Source organism: Amblyomma mixtum, chromosome 5 (assembly GCF_055824585.1).
Source record: "Amblyomma mixtum isolate Tamu chromosome 5, ASM5582458v1, whole genome shotgun sequence".
In the NCBI taxonomy this organism is placed as follows: Eukaryota; Metazoa; Arthropoda; class Arachnida; order Ixodida; family Ixodidae; genus Amblyomma; species Amblyomma mixtum.
This window is the reverse complement of record NC_143016.1, coordinates 13,367,697-13,382,221: the sequence shown is the minus strand read 5'-3', so window position 1 is coordinate 13,382,221 and position 14,525 is coordinate 13,367,697. Positions and strand designations below refer to the sequence as shown.

At 47.5% G+C, this 14,525-nt stretch overlaps 1 protein-coding gene across 1 annotated transcript in view; it reads right to left on the bottom strand.

Moving 5' to 3' along the window:
• The window catches only part of LOC149341316 (complement C3-like), a 120,124-nt gene that overhangs the window by 65,438 nt on the left and 40,161 nt on the right, over nt 1-14,525 (bottom strand). Inside the window, exons 12-15 of the mRNA XM_089542847.1 lie at nt 13,118-13,273; nt 11,736-11,859; nt 8,108-8,152; nt 3,160-3,342 (exon numbers count right to left, since the gene is read on the bottom strand). Of these exons, the coding sequence (XP_089398973.1) occupies nt 3,160-3,342; nt 8,108-8,152; nt 11,736-11,859; nt 13,118-13,273 (508 nt within the window). The remainder of the gene's footprint in view (nt 1-3,159; nt 3,343-8,107; nt 8,153-11,735; nt 11,860-13,117; nt 13,274-14,525) is intronic.

The following is a 14,525-nucleotide window of genomic DNA, read 5'->3' as shown; positions in this document are numbered from 1 at the left end:
AGAACCACATTACTTGCGACTACCTTAGCAGCCCTTCTCGTTCAACACAGCCGTAGCTTTCCTGCAACAACAGCACCGACAGGAAAAAAAAGAAGTTCATTACACAAGGCATACCTGTCAGGAACAACAGCGTGCAAATGCAAATTTGCTGCACTCTCCTCCGGCAAGGAGGCGTTTGAAATTCAACCGACTTCCAGGCCATTGCCGCTGAGGACTCACTTTACCACTGGCCATGTGTCGAATGGCGGAAGAAAGTCTCTCACTATGGCGCTTACCTCCTTTTCTTCTCGCGAGAAGTGACCTAGTTCAGTTCTGGAACAGGTTAGGAAGTAACTGGAACCGGGTTCCACATAAATGTATCGAAGAAACACGAGGATCTGGATGGCCTACTAATATCAACGCGTCCTGCATAAGTTCCACCTGCTCGTTTTGTTGTTATAAAGGTTGCAAATGTTTGTATTCTATATAAGAAAATCTGAAGCGTGCCTCGTTCAAGATAAAATATGTAGAACGAAGGTTTTAACAAAAAATAACGTTAAAGCAAAAGGTAAGTGCAGTCGAGTTTAAGAGTGTAAACGCGTTGGCATTGTTATGGGTCCTAAACGAACCAATATGGGTCTGCGCAGAGAGAAAGAAGAATAGGGAAGACAGAGTTTAACTAGACACATTCTGAGTCCATATACAGGACACACAGGTCCAGTAGCTAGGCCCTGCATACTCCTATGGTGACAAATTATAGAGTATGTACACTGCTGTAGGGGAAACAGACGTTACAGCATTGGTAGCATACGACGTCACGCAAGATATGGCTGCAGGAATACACTTCATGTATAAAAGGTTCTGCGAAGGCTAGTGACGGTTAGATAAGAATCGAGTATGCAAATGCAGAAGAGCACATATGAACAAACAAATGCGCGTTACCTCAATTCAATGCACTTGTCCTGAGTTCGATAACCTCCTAAGAGCCAAAGCGATAATTGCATCCCCAAGTCTTTTCAAACGCATAGAATATTCTAACTTGGTTGCGAAACATCATTAGAATGTATTTTACTTCATTTAAAACTTTCGGTTGTGCGTTAGCAAATACCCAATAGAGATAAGATAACAAAACTTTTGAAGCAGAGAGGAAAATTAGAAACTCCTCAGCTGAGATCTGAGCATATATGTGTTGGCTTTATCTGAAATGCAACTAATTCAGTGCCCGATTACAGTTTCAAATCAGTAACTGAAAAATTACAAAAAAGTACTTAGTTACTGTTACGTTACTTTCGTTTTCAACTTTTATCGTCGCAACACAAATTACAGGGATCTAGTAAGCGGCGCAGTTTGCAGTATCTCTAGTCTGTTGTAGTTTTTACGTTGTTAGTTTTCACCATCAATTGGTTTTGGAAGTTTTCGTCGGCAATTCTTCCGCATTTTCTGAGACCACATCAGCAGCGACATAGAGTGTTTTGATGTAGTACAGGCTGGAATGAAGGAAGGTTCTAATACGAAGCGCTTCGTTGCTCGTGTACCTGCATGAGTCCTCTGTGAAGCGAGATCGCTGCGCGGTCCTCGCTTTGAGGGGACAGAGTCCGAGATTATTAAAGGCGATCTTACGTCGTGCCGTCGTATTGAAAGGGGCCACGCCGTTAGCTTGCGCTTTTTGTTGGCCGTCAAAGAACAAATGGAAACCACTCGGGGTTATGCGCCCAGACATGCCCGCGTGTGGGGTTTTCCGCAATCTTACCCTTGTCGTTCTGTTTCGAAGCAGACATCTCCGCCACCACCAGTGTTTGCCGCTAAGTTTATGCTCTCGAAATATACCACTAGTGACAATTTGCCCTTGGACGAAAAGTAAACCATTAGCAGTAATCATTCCTGAAAAAAGAAAGCTTAATTACCGTGAACGTTCGCCTACAGAAAGAAATCAATTTTTTTTGCAAAATCGCAAATAATTGTAATTCATTGCAAGCAGTCAATTATTTGTAGCACGTACGAGCAACCCGGCATGATTTCAATGTAACGAGCACCAGTAAGTGCCGAAAAGTGCTTTATTCCCTGTTGAAGTGCGCTTTAATCTGCTAGAATTTTCTGCCTGCCATCGCAAAATGGGCTCGCACTGACTTCCACCTTTGACAGCTCCTGAGGACGTGCAAACGTTAATAATTTGAACTCGCCTCTCTAGATGGGAGCACAGATTTTGAAAGCCCGTTGAGGCATTTGCTCTGACCGATGTAGAGCTCTTCGGAAGAAAACACCCCGCGTCCCGGACTCTCGCCCGGTGATCTGGAGGTCGTCTTCATCAACTTCCCGAGTACTCGCCGATGACGACGTCGTCAAAGCTTCACATCGGACTCCTTGTGCTACCGCAAATCAGGCAAATCAGGCTCAGTATTATCTAGGTGTCCGATAATTGTTAACGCGAAAGCATTAAGTGCCCCGATCTGCGGAGACACCTTCGTCGTAGTTAGCGTTCATGTGTCGAGAAAATAGGGATTGGTCTGGAAGGTCGTGACGTCACAATCACATGACCTCGCGCTGGTCATTCAAACATCCTGCTATGTTCCTGCAGTTCAAATGTGTCGGTGTCACTAAACGTTTGCTCATTGGTCTACAGGGCAGTGATATCATTCCCCCTTCATTACGCAGTGGCTCTGAAAAAAAAAGGAAAACAATTGTGCCGAAAAGAAAATTGGTCTAGCTTGAACTGGAACCGCTGCCTTTTGGGTCCGGATCTTCGCGCGCTACTCCTCGACCACTGATAAACTTTCGCTTCTTCTTTTAAGCATCGTTCGACCTGGTGAAAGGGAGTTCATGTGTGTCTTGTGGTAAATTGAAGATACAAATGTCAATAATACGAAGAACAGGGTCGTGTCTGCATAGTACTATGCAAAGAGGACACCAGGCCCTCGAAGGGGTCCATTAACGCTATCGCGCCATATATCCTTAAGGCATAGCTTTAGTACCTCCGAAATTTCGCATCGTGCCAGTGGCATGCGCTGTTTCACTCGCTTCATTCCTGCTTACTAACCCTTAGCATTCAAAGTCTTCATGAGAAACTCCATGAAGTCACCGCCCAATAAGAACCGCCGCCTGAACAATCACCGCCTGAACAATCATTGCAACAAGTGTGCCTGACTGGCACGCAATCAGAAGACTCAATGAAGCTCTGCGTACCTTCGACATGTGTGCAGCAGCTCACGAAGGCTTCGACGCACTCCTCCGTGTAAAGGGCGCTGCCGGCGTCCAGATAGATGCGCAAGGCTTTCTCCCGGTCTGAGCAGCTCCGTAGGAACACATCCGGCTGCTTACCCTGAGCACAGCACTTGCGGGGTGTGTCGTCATGCTCGAACTGTTTCACTGCAGCAGTACAACGCCGATCAGCACATCTGTCGCCACACTCCACTCGAGATCAGTTAGGAATGATGTCAGTGCACGGAAAAAGAAAATTCACGACTGAATGAAGCTGATTTCCTTGTATGCCGTATGTCGTCGTTTTAATTGCGTGGAAGGAACGAAAAAAAAAAGACATGTGTTAGCTTTCTATGCGAGTACAATGATTCATTCCCCACTTAATACAAGGGACTCCTAGACAAGTTTCGAAAATGTGCGCAGTATGAACGCAGGCGCTATGTCGTTCGCACTAAGCCTAACAGAACAGCGATTGTCACATTTCTTATTGGACGGGTGACGTTCACTGGAAATGCTAGGCCTCTCTATTCAGTTAACACCTGTCCTGTGGCAGCCGCGGTGTCCTTTTTAACCGCATCACTCCACGAGGTTCTCTGCTGTCCCCGATCACTTTTTTCCTCTCTCGATACCAATCCCGCCTCTCCACACGCACTTCTTGAGTACACATCGAAAGCCCAACAAGTCTGAAGAAGTGTTTCCAGTTTTTGCAGCTGCCACCATGGCTCCATGGCACTGAGCATCAAAAATTACAGCAGGAGTTCTCAATCTTTGGGACACTTCACCGATTTCCTGTAGCCGTTAGAACTCCGCAGTGCGAACGTGTGGCGCTTAGGAAGAACAAGACATAATTATGAACATATGCGTCATCTCACTAGAGGCTGTAGTTTTCTCTCAATTACAAACGAACATCTTCCCGTTCAGTTACACGCTGTTCGCTACTGGCCGCCGACACAAGGTGCCAGGTGATGTCCAGGAAAGCTGGCTATGATTTCCTTTAATTTAGGGTAGGATCAATGGCGTTCAAAATTAGCCTGCCCAGATATTTTATAGCAGAGTGGGAGGAGTATACCAAAGCGATTTCGCTCGCGGGTTACGTAACGGCACGAACAAAAAAAAGATTCTTGTCGTCAACCTCTTAAAGGGAGACGGAGAGGCATTTTAATGATTATAGGAGAAGCGTGCCTGGTATTTAATTTTGCATGCCACTGCGGATGAGGGTGAAGGCAGAAGGCGATATACGAAAAAGAAAAGGAAAAAAAAGGTGAAGGGTGAAATCAAGCATACACAACACCCGCATCCTCACAAACACATGTTGTTTATCAGGTCCGTGTCCCTAAGACAAGCTAGTAGGGCTTTTGTCCCCCGCGCAGCCGAAGACGCATCATTGAAATACTTAGCAATGCTATGCGGTGTGTAATGAAATTCTGGCAGCAGTAGAACGAGTGTATCTTTAAGGTATAGTAGAATTTCTTTGATAGAAGGATGCGGGCAGAAACCGAATTGAGTGGGTACAAAGGAGACGGCAGCTTTGAGGGGAGGCTGAAGTTGTCTGAAGATGTTTGAAGAGTCTGCCGTGGCAACTTGTGAGTGAGATCGAGTGTAGGCTGTCAGGGGGGGGGGGGGGGGGGGGGGTTCTTCCGGATTTAGGAATGAAGTTGATTGCGACGCGTTTCCACAAGTCTGGTGAAGATTCCTCACTCCCCTAGTCGTTTTATTAGGCCGTGAGTGTGGTATCGTCGAGGTTGTGGAGGAGTTCGTATGTTATTTGATCGAGTCCGGCTGTGGTGCTTCCTGGGATGTGGGCGAGGCTGCCCGCACCTCAGCGCTGGTGATATCCTCGTTTAGCCGCGGGTTAGGTGGGATAGGATGGTGGCGTGGTGGCGCGCACAAGGGGAGGTGCAGTATAATGTTGTGTGAGGTATAGGAGCATGTCTGTGTCTTTTTTTCGGTGGTGTGAAAGAGACAGCGTGTGTTGATAGCTGTCTCTCTTTTGATAGTAGCCACCGTGAAGGTACCAGGTTTTTCATGCGCCCGCGGTGACTTGAATAGAGTTGCAGAAGTATCGCCAGTTGAAGTTTCTTAGCTTGGCTTCGTGCGTTACGGCATTGGGGCTGACTTTTCGCGCCTGTCAGAGATGGAGGAGGTGAAGGTCAATTTGGGGTGCTTGCAGGATGTTTTAGGCATGTGTGGTGGTCCGTTTTAGTACGGACTAGGAGTGGTCCACATAGACCTGTAGTGTGGGGTCGTTGTTTTTGAGGGTGACCGCCATTAATTTCGCATGGAATTCTTTACAATTTGTGAATCTGTAGGTCCTCGTTCAGAACGTTTTGATGGGGTGTTTGAGTTGTGCTGGATATGGGGGTGTCGATGTTGGTGAGTGTGAGGTCTTGGGTGGTATCTCTGGTGGCACTAATACCGATTCGGGTAGGGGCTCTGTGTCCGGCATTTGAATTGCATAGGATCAGGTGGGATGAGACAGCTACGCTTTTAATGTTAGTTCATAATGTAGAACCCGCCGCTGGTAGCCCGGAGAAAGTGGCAGGCGTTCGCGATGAAGAGGGTGGAGGTGCCTGTGTAGGGGGAGGATTTCAGCGAGTGCGTTCTCGATGATTTGGTTGTTGTGTGTGAGGTCGATGGCTCCGAAAGTGTTTCTGGCGAGAATTTTGCTGCGTGTAGAGAGCGAGATATATTGTATAGGGCAGGATAAAGAAGGTGCCTGTTTCGTGAAGGGATATGACGTTGGGAAGGTTGTGTTGCTCTCAATGTAGACTAGAGAGGGCTTGTTCATGTTAAGCGGTTGCAGTTGCACTGTCAGACTATGACTTGAAGGGGAAGGGGGGGGGGGAGAGGGAGGTGTGGCAGTGATCTGGGATGTCTTTTTATTGCGATTAACCTTAAACGGGCTAACATTAAACGCATAGCTGGCTCATCCCACGTGATCCTAAGAAATTTAAATGCCGGACACACAGCATGGGGATGCGTCCAAAATATACGCAGCAGCGTGTGTCGCGTCTGTCTCTGTCTCTGTCGGCTGTTTTATTCGCACTAGCTAACATGTTGTTTTATTGCGTGCCTTCAAAGCCGCGTGTGTGTACAATGCGCGTAATAGAGTGTACAGCGCGTGCTCTGCAAGCGTCGCGATTACGCTCTGTTGTAGTAGTCGTAGAGCATCTGTTGAGCGCCTGCATGAGGCCTGCTACTGTCTGGTGATTTAGGGTTGCAGGATCGTTTGTAGTTGAAAATGTATGCGTGCTTCCTGTAGGTGTTGAAGTTCCTGTCACTGTTGTTTTATTTGCTTTGGACTTCTGCTTTAGGGTTCGGAGGCCTCTGTAGGAAATAACTTCGTGAATTGCTGGAATTGCGTTTTGAACTAACAGTGCAATTCTTCAAATGTTAACAGCTGGTTTTCGAAAGGAGGGTTTGGGGCAGGGCGCGTATGTGGTAGGCACCGTTGATCCCCTGGCCCAAGCCCTCGGAGGACGGTGGGAGACTCACCCTTCGCCGCACTATAAAAGAGGTCTACCTCGAGCTCCGCCTCGACAAACGCCTTTACCCTTCCCCTCATCCATCACTCACGGTGCCGGAAGCTCGCCTTCTTCGGCACATCCAAATGAATGCAGTCATCACCCCGTCTCGCCTCTTTCTCTATCGCTATCGATCGGACCCTTCCTGTTCCAACTGCCCCTGCATCTATGAGGGACCTGGCCCATTGCTTCTTCTATTGCCCGGGTGCTCAGCAGTCGGGTTCCTACCCCCCACTTTTTCTATTCATCACCACCTGGCTCGACTGGCTTGGCGCTGAAGGGGAGGAAGAACAGCGACTTCTGGTCGCCCAGGCGGTCGACATGCTCGGCCTGTAAATTATGGCCGAATAAAGGCCTTCTACTACTGCTACTAGGTAGGTGTGTGGTTTGAGGAAAGGATTAGATGGACTCTAGGCTGTTGTAGTAAACATAAATGAAGGTGTTAATTGCTTCGAACGTGAGTAAGGTGGTGCTGGATTCTCCGAGCTTGCGAGCTTGAAGTAAAGCTACTCCGGGTGTGTGAATGTTGTTTGTAAGTTCGATCGGCGTGGATGCGGTGATAAGCATTGTGATCACCCTCTAACCGGCGACGTCTGGCGCAGCTACCTAGGCGGTTACGGTCTTCGTTGTCCTGCGGATGTGTATGCTCTGCGTTTCGCAGAAGTCTACGGCGAATGTTTCGTTGCTGGTGCTTACAACAGCTGTGCTGTACTAAGGTCTGATGCGGATAAAGGCTTGGCGGAGGAAACGCTGAAACGCTGCTTGGATGGCTGTCTGTAGTTCCAGGGTGGTGGTATGATCGAAAATCAGACTTTCTCTCTGCCGGGCGATGGTTTTGTAGTCCTCGAGAGAAGGGCGGAAGGCAGGTTGTTGTGTAGGTCGGAAGCTAGCGGGCTTCTTCGCGTTGGACACGACCGCGCTAGAAAAGTAGTTCATTGTGTGTCTTGTGTCTAGTATGAATGGTATGTGGCGAAGTGATATGGTTTTGTTCGCGCACTACTTGCCTATCTTCCGCAACGCTGCTCGCAAAGTGTGAAACAGAGAATAGCACGACGAAGTTTTTCCGTAACGCATTGTTTTCATTTAGATAGCTGAAAGTGAAAGGGAAACAATTATCAGCTTCACCTGTCGCAGTACGCCATTGACAGACGAAACGCAACAGCAACAGCTTCGTCACGCCGGGAGGAGTTTTCTCCATGAAGTTTTAACTTCGCTTTATGTTGCCGGACTTCAGCGCAATGCAAAGAAATGTGTTCTTACTTCTAAATATTTTAAAGTGTTTGGTAACCCTCTAAACAAGGATTTGACCTGACATAAAGGCAGCAGCGTTTAGGAACCCCATTATGTCTTGCAGTCAGCACTGCGCATGGGGAACCTTGAGATCGCATATTTCTGAATGATTTACTCACTTATGTCTGTTGTGGCTTCGCGTCTCCTGCGACTCCTGTGCACGGCTGCAATTAGGGACAAACAGGTGAAAGGTTAGATTCATTTCGCGATGAAAAATAGCAGTTTGCATTATATTGTCACGACCGAAGGAGAGCCGTGCGGGTAGGGGAGAACACAATATTGAGGTCAGTCCTTTTAATCCCAGAGCCAGGTCTTGCCCGAGCACGCTTCTCGAGCCAAACGCCGCTTCGTCGTCGCTTCGACTAAGCGCTCATGCCGCGCGGTGTTAGGCTCCTGGCAGTACGTTTACTTTTATACCAAACTTACTTATTTCCGTAAGATAAGGAAAGATTGTATTGGGTGAATTTTCATCCCGTTACAGAATTGCAGCTGCAGTTCTCTGTGCTCTGCCGAGCAGCGAAGAGAAATCGTAGCAGAGTGCACTTGGCGGTGTTGCATTATATGGGGTACGTATTCAAAGTTAGACTTTACTGATTTTTTTTTAAAAAGCGAAACGTCGTACGCTACTGCAGCTTTTGCTTCTTTGTAATGCGGCGAGGCGAACACAAATTGTGGTAATAATTGTCCGCATAAGTTCAGTAATTAGCTAAAAACCATTAAAATTTTATTGCCTGAAGTTAGCATGGATATCTATATTGAGAACTTGGAGGCATTTGCTTTTCAGGGCTACTCCATTCTGTAGAATTTTAGTGACAGGCCTGTGCCCTGAGATACGCACGTCTATAATTTCGTCCCAGTTCGTCTAATTACGCATGCGAGACCGCGGCTCTCGGCGTGAAGCACCTCCCTCGTGTGGCGCAGCTGTTACATATGACACTCTGCCTTGCAGGAGTGTATGCACTGCGAGCGGCGACGCGTATGACTTTTCGTTCTCGTCAGAGTTTTCCTTCTTGGCACGCGTAACCGATGATTCACTGTTGGGTCGGCGAGGAAGGAGCGCTACTTCTTCAAGTAATGCCGCTACGCTTTAGATTTGGCAGGCAGTCAAACTCAGCCATACCACATAGCCCATTTCTTTTATTACTATCGAAGGCCTTGACCTATTAGAATTATTTCAGTGTGCAGCCCACACCGAGGGCAATACATGCCAGAGAGCACTACCTCAAATTATTAGCTCCAGTTTCCGGGTCGTCGGGCACATGCGGAGAACTAAAATGACGGCTTTGCATGTTCTTTGAGTGAGTAAGCATAGTATGACGGACTGGTATCCTCTATTGGACCGGTTTTTTTCTGTAGTAAAAAAGCACTTGTAAGCGCTCATCGGAGAACAAAAGTATTCGACGTATTTATCTACCACGGGCTTCACATCCGTCATTGTGGTGGCGGAGAGAGAACAAAAGCACGCGAAAAAAATAGTGCCAGTCCAAGCTTCACGTATGAACATGTCATAAATAGTATAGCACAAATGTTCTTCGGATTCCATGAGTTGCAATGCTTGTTACCGTTACTTTCAATGAGAAGTTTTGGAGAAGCTCCTACAGTTAAAAATGTTAGAAATGCCTGCCGTCCACGGCAACACAGCACATAAGCCGCTCTCGCATCGAGTTAACAACTCTACAGACAAAATCTCGGCCGATGCTCCTACAGGCAGAAACAATTCGGTTCTTCATATCATTGATAGCAGCGGGCTCCACGGCGTACACTTCATTTTTCACATAGCCCCACAGAAAGAGGAGTTCTGTGAGGCAAAAACATCTCTCCTTCTCGGCCAATCCACTGCTGAGGGAAATTTCTATTTAACCATTCTTTGCAGTAGAAGAGAAATGTGGTGGGGCTGCGTCGAGCTGGAACCACAGCTGCCGTAGTTCCCCAAGAGAGGGGCTGGAGGTGAATTCCTCCACGACTCCAGCAAGAGTGTCGCATGCATACTTTTTTCCATTTAAGTTGTCTTGGAAGAAGCATGGCCCAATAAGGCTGTCCCCGAGTATGCCGCACCAAACATTTTCTCCCGCGGATTTGGTGGTTGTGCTGCCGCAGCCAGTGGAGATTTTCTTGTGACCAGCAGTGAACATTGTGGATGTTCATAGTTCCATTTCTGCAAAATATAGCCTCGCCAGTCCACACCACTTTTTGTAGGAAATGCTCATCTTGGTCAAGATTTATTTCGACCCAGTTACTCAAATCTCGTTTCTGAAAATTATCGTCACTTAAGTCTTGGTGAAGGCTGACATGGTAAGGATGATAGCTGAGCTTTTTCAGTACATTCAGCACGGTTGTGACACTTTTCCGACATCGTTCAGAAGTCTCCCTGACACTTTCACTTGGCAGTGCACTCACATAGGCAAGGACAGTAATTTCGCAGTCCTCATTGATAATGTTCTTCTTTCGCTGTCTTTTTTGGGGAAATAAGCCTGCTTTACAAAAACGTCTGAAAATAAAATGTCGGCTTAGTTGGAACTTGCCGATTCGGATGGCGAAACACGTATAGGCTCATCGCCAATGAGGAGTTCCCATTCTTCTCTGCCATCGATAGCATAACGTCGACCTTTTCTGCTGCCGAGTACCTTGACCCCGCCATTTCCAAACGGAGAAGACTCGAATGCAGGCTCTGGTTCTTTCAATGGCACGGCAGTAGTAGAAACATTGCAAATCATTAGAAAGTCATCGCTTGCTCTAATCTGCCAGCAAAGTGATTTATCGGTTTCGCGCGCCAAGAAGGAAAACGCTGCCCAGAATGAAAAGTCATTCGCGTCACCGCCCGCTGTACACTCTTGCAAGGCAGAGTGCCGTACGTAACAGCTGCGTCACGCGAGGGAGGTGCTTCACGCCGAGAGCCGCGGTCGTGCATGCGTAATTAGACGTGCTGGGACGAAATTTTAGACGGGCGTATCTCAGGGCACAGGCGTGTTGCTGAAATTGTAGAAAATGGAATAGCCCTGAAAAGCGAATGCCTCCAAGTTCTCATTATAAATATGCATGCTTACATCAGGTAATAAAAAGTTAATTATTTTTAGCTAATCACAGAATTTATGCGGACAATTATTACCCCAATTTGTGTACGCCTTGCCGCATTGCCAAGGAGCAAAAGTGGCATTAGCGTACGGCGTTTCGCATTAAAAAAAAATCAGTAAAGTCTGACTTTGAACATCCCGTATAGAAGAGAATAGTATAGTAAAGATACGCCGGTCTAATGGCCGAAACAACTCTAGACAGGAGAGGAGACACTTTACATGAGCTGATAAAATAGACAAGTGTAAGCCCAACAGCCTTACTTAGCGACATTGTAGAGGAACTTGCAAGCGAAACAGCCAAACGTGTTAAACAGCATTGCTTGAACCATCTCCGCAGGTGTGTAGCAGTAATAGCTGGAGAGGCGGACGTACTTAAACTTGACTGGAAAGACCACTATTAAACTTACGCACCGTGTTTACGTCGCGCGTTAGTAGTGTTAAATAGCGAGAAAATCAGCGGTTGCTGTGAGCTTAGCGCTCATCAACATGGCCGCCAAAAAGTTCCGTTAATGTTGTGCTCACTGCCTGATGTCGCAGTCAGAAAATTTTAACGTATTAAAGGCTTTTCGGGTTTCTATCAGGCTAGCAAACGGTATGGGGTATCAAAAGTTTGACACGTTGACAATACTGCGCATAGGTGGCCGGTTTTAACGGTATCTGATAACTTCCATGTTACCTGATGCACCGAAACTGCCTTGTCTGGTGACCAGCACAATGCCGGAGTTTACCAGCGTCTGGCTGGGCTGTGTACCAGCGTCCACTCCGCGGCCTAAGTCTTTCGCTTCCATAGATTGGGATACCTGCGGGGAAAGAAAAGTTTATCGCTTATGGGAGTTTAACGTCCAAAGCAACTCAGGCTATGAGGGATGCCTATAGTAAAGGGCTCCGGAAATTTCGACCACCTGGGGATCTTTAAAGGCACCTGACATCGCACAGTACACGGGCCTCCTGCATTTCGCCTTCATCAAAACGCGACATGCCGCGACCTGGATCGAACCCACGTCTTCTGGGTCAGCCATAACCACTGAGCCACTGCGGCGGCGCTGGAAAGTGCCCACAACTTGCTAGCACCATGCAAGTTGAGCATGTCACCCAGTGGCTTCTCCTCGACTCGCAGAAATATTATTGTTCAGAGAAATTGTGGGAATGTGGCTTGCTTTCTTATGGTTTGCGCCAGGAACACATGCCCGTACCACAGATAATTTGTTGCTGCAGGCCTACCAATGATACTATAATCGCAGCCGGCCACAGCTCTTCAGGGCACTAACAGATAGCTTAGAGCTATTTCATAGCGTTTCAAGCTGGCCATGACCCGTCTCGACGGCATCATGTTGAATCCCAATCTCCCCTTTGGCTGCACTCTACACAGGTTGGCAGCGGACCGCGTCTAAAGAAAATTTGCAGTTGCTGCTTAGAATTCCGCACATTCGGCACTTTAAGAGAGTAGAGTGATAGCAGAGATTGTTCACACAGTGAAATGGAGTTAATCAAGAACATAAAATATTCCTGAGTTAACCTTCCGAGAAACTCGGTGCCTTGTGAGCAATCATTGAATACGGTGCCTCCTGAAAAGCCTACCTTCGGAAAACAAATGCGTTGGCCCTGTCACTGTGAATTACTAATATCTTTCCTAAGATGTTAGAGTACCGAATGCGCCCAATTCCTTTCAGTGTCCCCAAATTTCTCTTATAAACGCTCCGCCGCCGTACTGCCCTTAGTGCACCTCAAGGGGAGAGTGCGACACAAAATGTTCACGCAAAGAGCGGTGTCTGTAAACGGCTCTAGCCAATCGACGCCCCCCCCCCCCCCCCCCCCCCGATGCACCTTAGCTTTGGTTAGGGAGCCTACCATATTGCGGCGGTGCAACATATAGGCTCGCTACCTGTCGTGATACCGTGGCGCCATCTATCAGAGAGGTGCGAAGCTCCATCCTTATGAAGTATAAGCCTTGTACTTTTCTCAGTAGAGTCGGCTTTCCCTTCTGTTTAGCGCCGCTTATCAGATAGAGAGGACAACGCTTAGCTTTCGTACGCTAGTTTCTACACCAGCGTTGCTCACCTTGTCCCGTGTGAGGAGGTCTTTGCGTCGAAGCAAGTACACGGCCTCGTCCACGGCCGCTAGAGAGACTCGCGTCCCAGGCTTGCCCTTCGCAACCAGGGTCACAAGGGAGCCCGGTTCCACGTCCCCATTTGCGTCTTCCCTTCTCAAAGTGAACTGCACGGGAGGGTCAGGCGCTGTGAATGAGCCTCAGGCCGCAGAGCCAGCCAGCGTACAGGCTAGCTGGCCGTCGTGGGTACTACTGTGAACAAATACCTCTCTGTCATCACACACAGAAAACTGCGGGCTTACTATTTGTTATGCACCAAAGAAATGGGCGCGAAAGTAAGAACCGGTTACTGCAGAAATAAAGACAGGCAGTGCCTGTCAAAAATTTTGCAGCCGCTCTTTGCTGTGGGTAACACTGAGCATAAAAACGGGGAACGTACGGCTACTGAATAAAACAAAACTGCAATAAAAAAATGATGTCTCTTTCGCTTTCCCTCCTTCTCGAGGTGTAAATGTGATAGCTATACACGACCAGGGCATCAAGCGCAGCCATCGCACACTCACACTTCCTCCTCACTATGGCTTTCTCTTCCACGAAATGGTTTCGGTGAAGGCCCGAATGAAGCGGTTTGACAGCTGCAGAAGAATTTTATTCCAGGCACAAAAAAAAAGGCAAACATAGAAAAAAATATGGCCTAAGTTCATCAAGGTTTCTCCAGACAGGCGCTAGGCATGGTGAGCGAAAAAATAACGCAGTATATTGCTCTCAATTTCCATACGAAGGAAGCCAGCGGTCACCGAAACCAAGTAGTAGAGGGGAATGTTTCTTTCTTACAAACTTTGGGCTTAATCAATGGGATATTATTTATAGCGTAATTCTTCTATTATCGCTGAATGAAAATTGATTACAAAGCAAAAGAAAGCACAACCGCATGTCGCCTGTGGGATCTGAACCCACGAGCTCCGAATTTCGCTTCCAGTGCTCTCCAACTGAGCTACGGCGGCGGCTGTCCAATCTTCTCCTTTCGGGGGTATTTGTGTTGCGTATAACCTAACCTTGAGAGTGTTCACCACAACCACCCTCGTCCATAGCGGCGGACATAGTACATCCTGTATTGCCGCGTGCGTCACGTGGAACGTGATTGAACGAATAGGGAAGAAGCTTTGAGATAACCCTCTTGTGCGACCCATTTCATTGAGACTACCGGAAACGAGGCCCTCGTTAACCTATTGAGTTGACAATGGAAGGGATATAAGGGGCTCGTTATGGCATACATACAAGGAGTTTCAGGTAAGGCCGCCACCAATTTTTAAAAAGAGGGTTTTTGTGGTAAAGAAACCTTTAAGCTGCATAGTAATACCACTGTTGGCGAATGTAAAAAAAAAATCAGGAGAATCACGTCAACTAGCAAAGTGATTA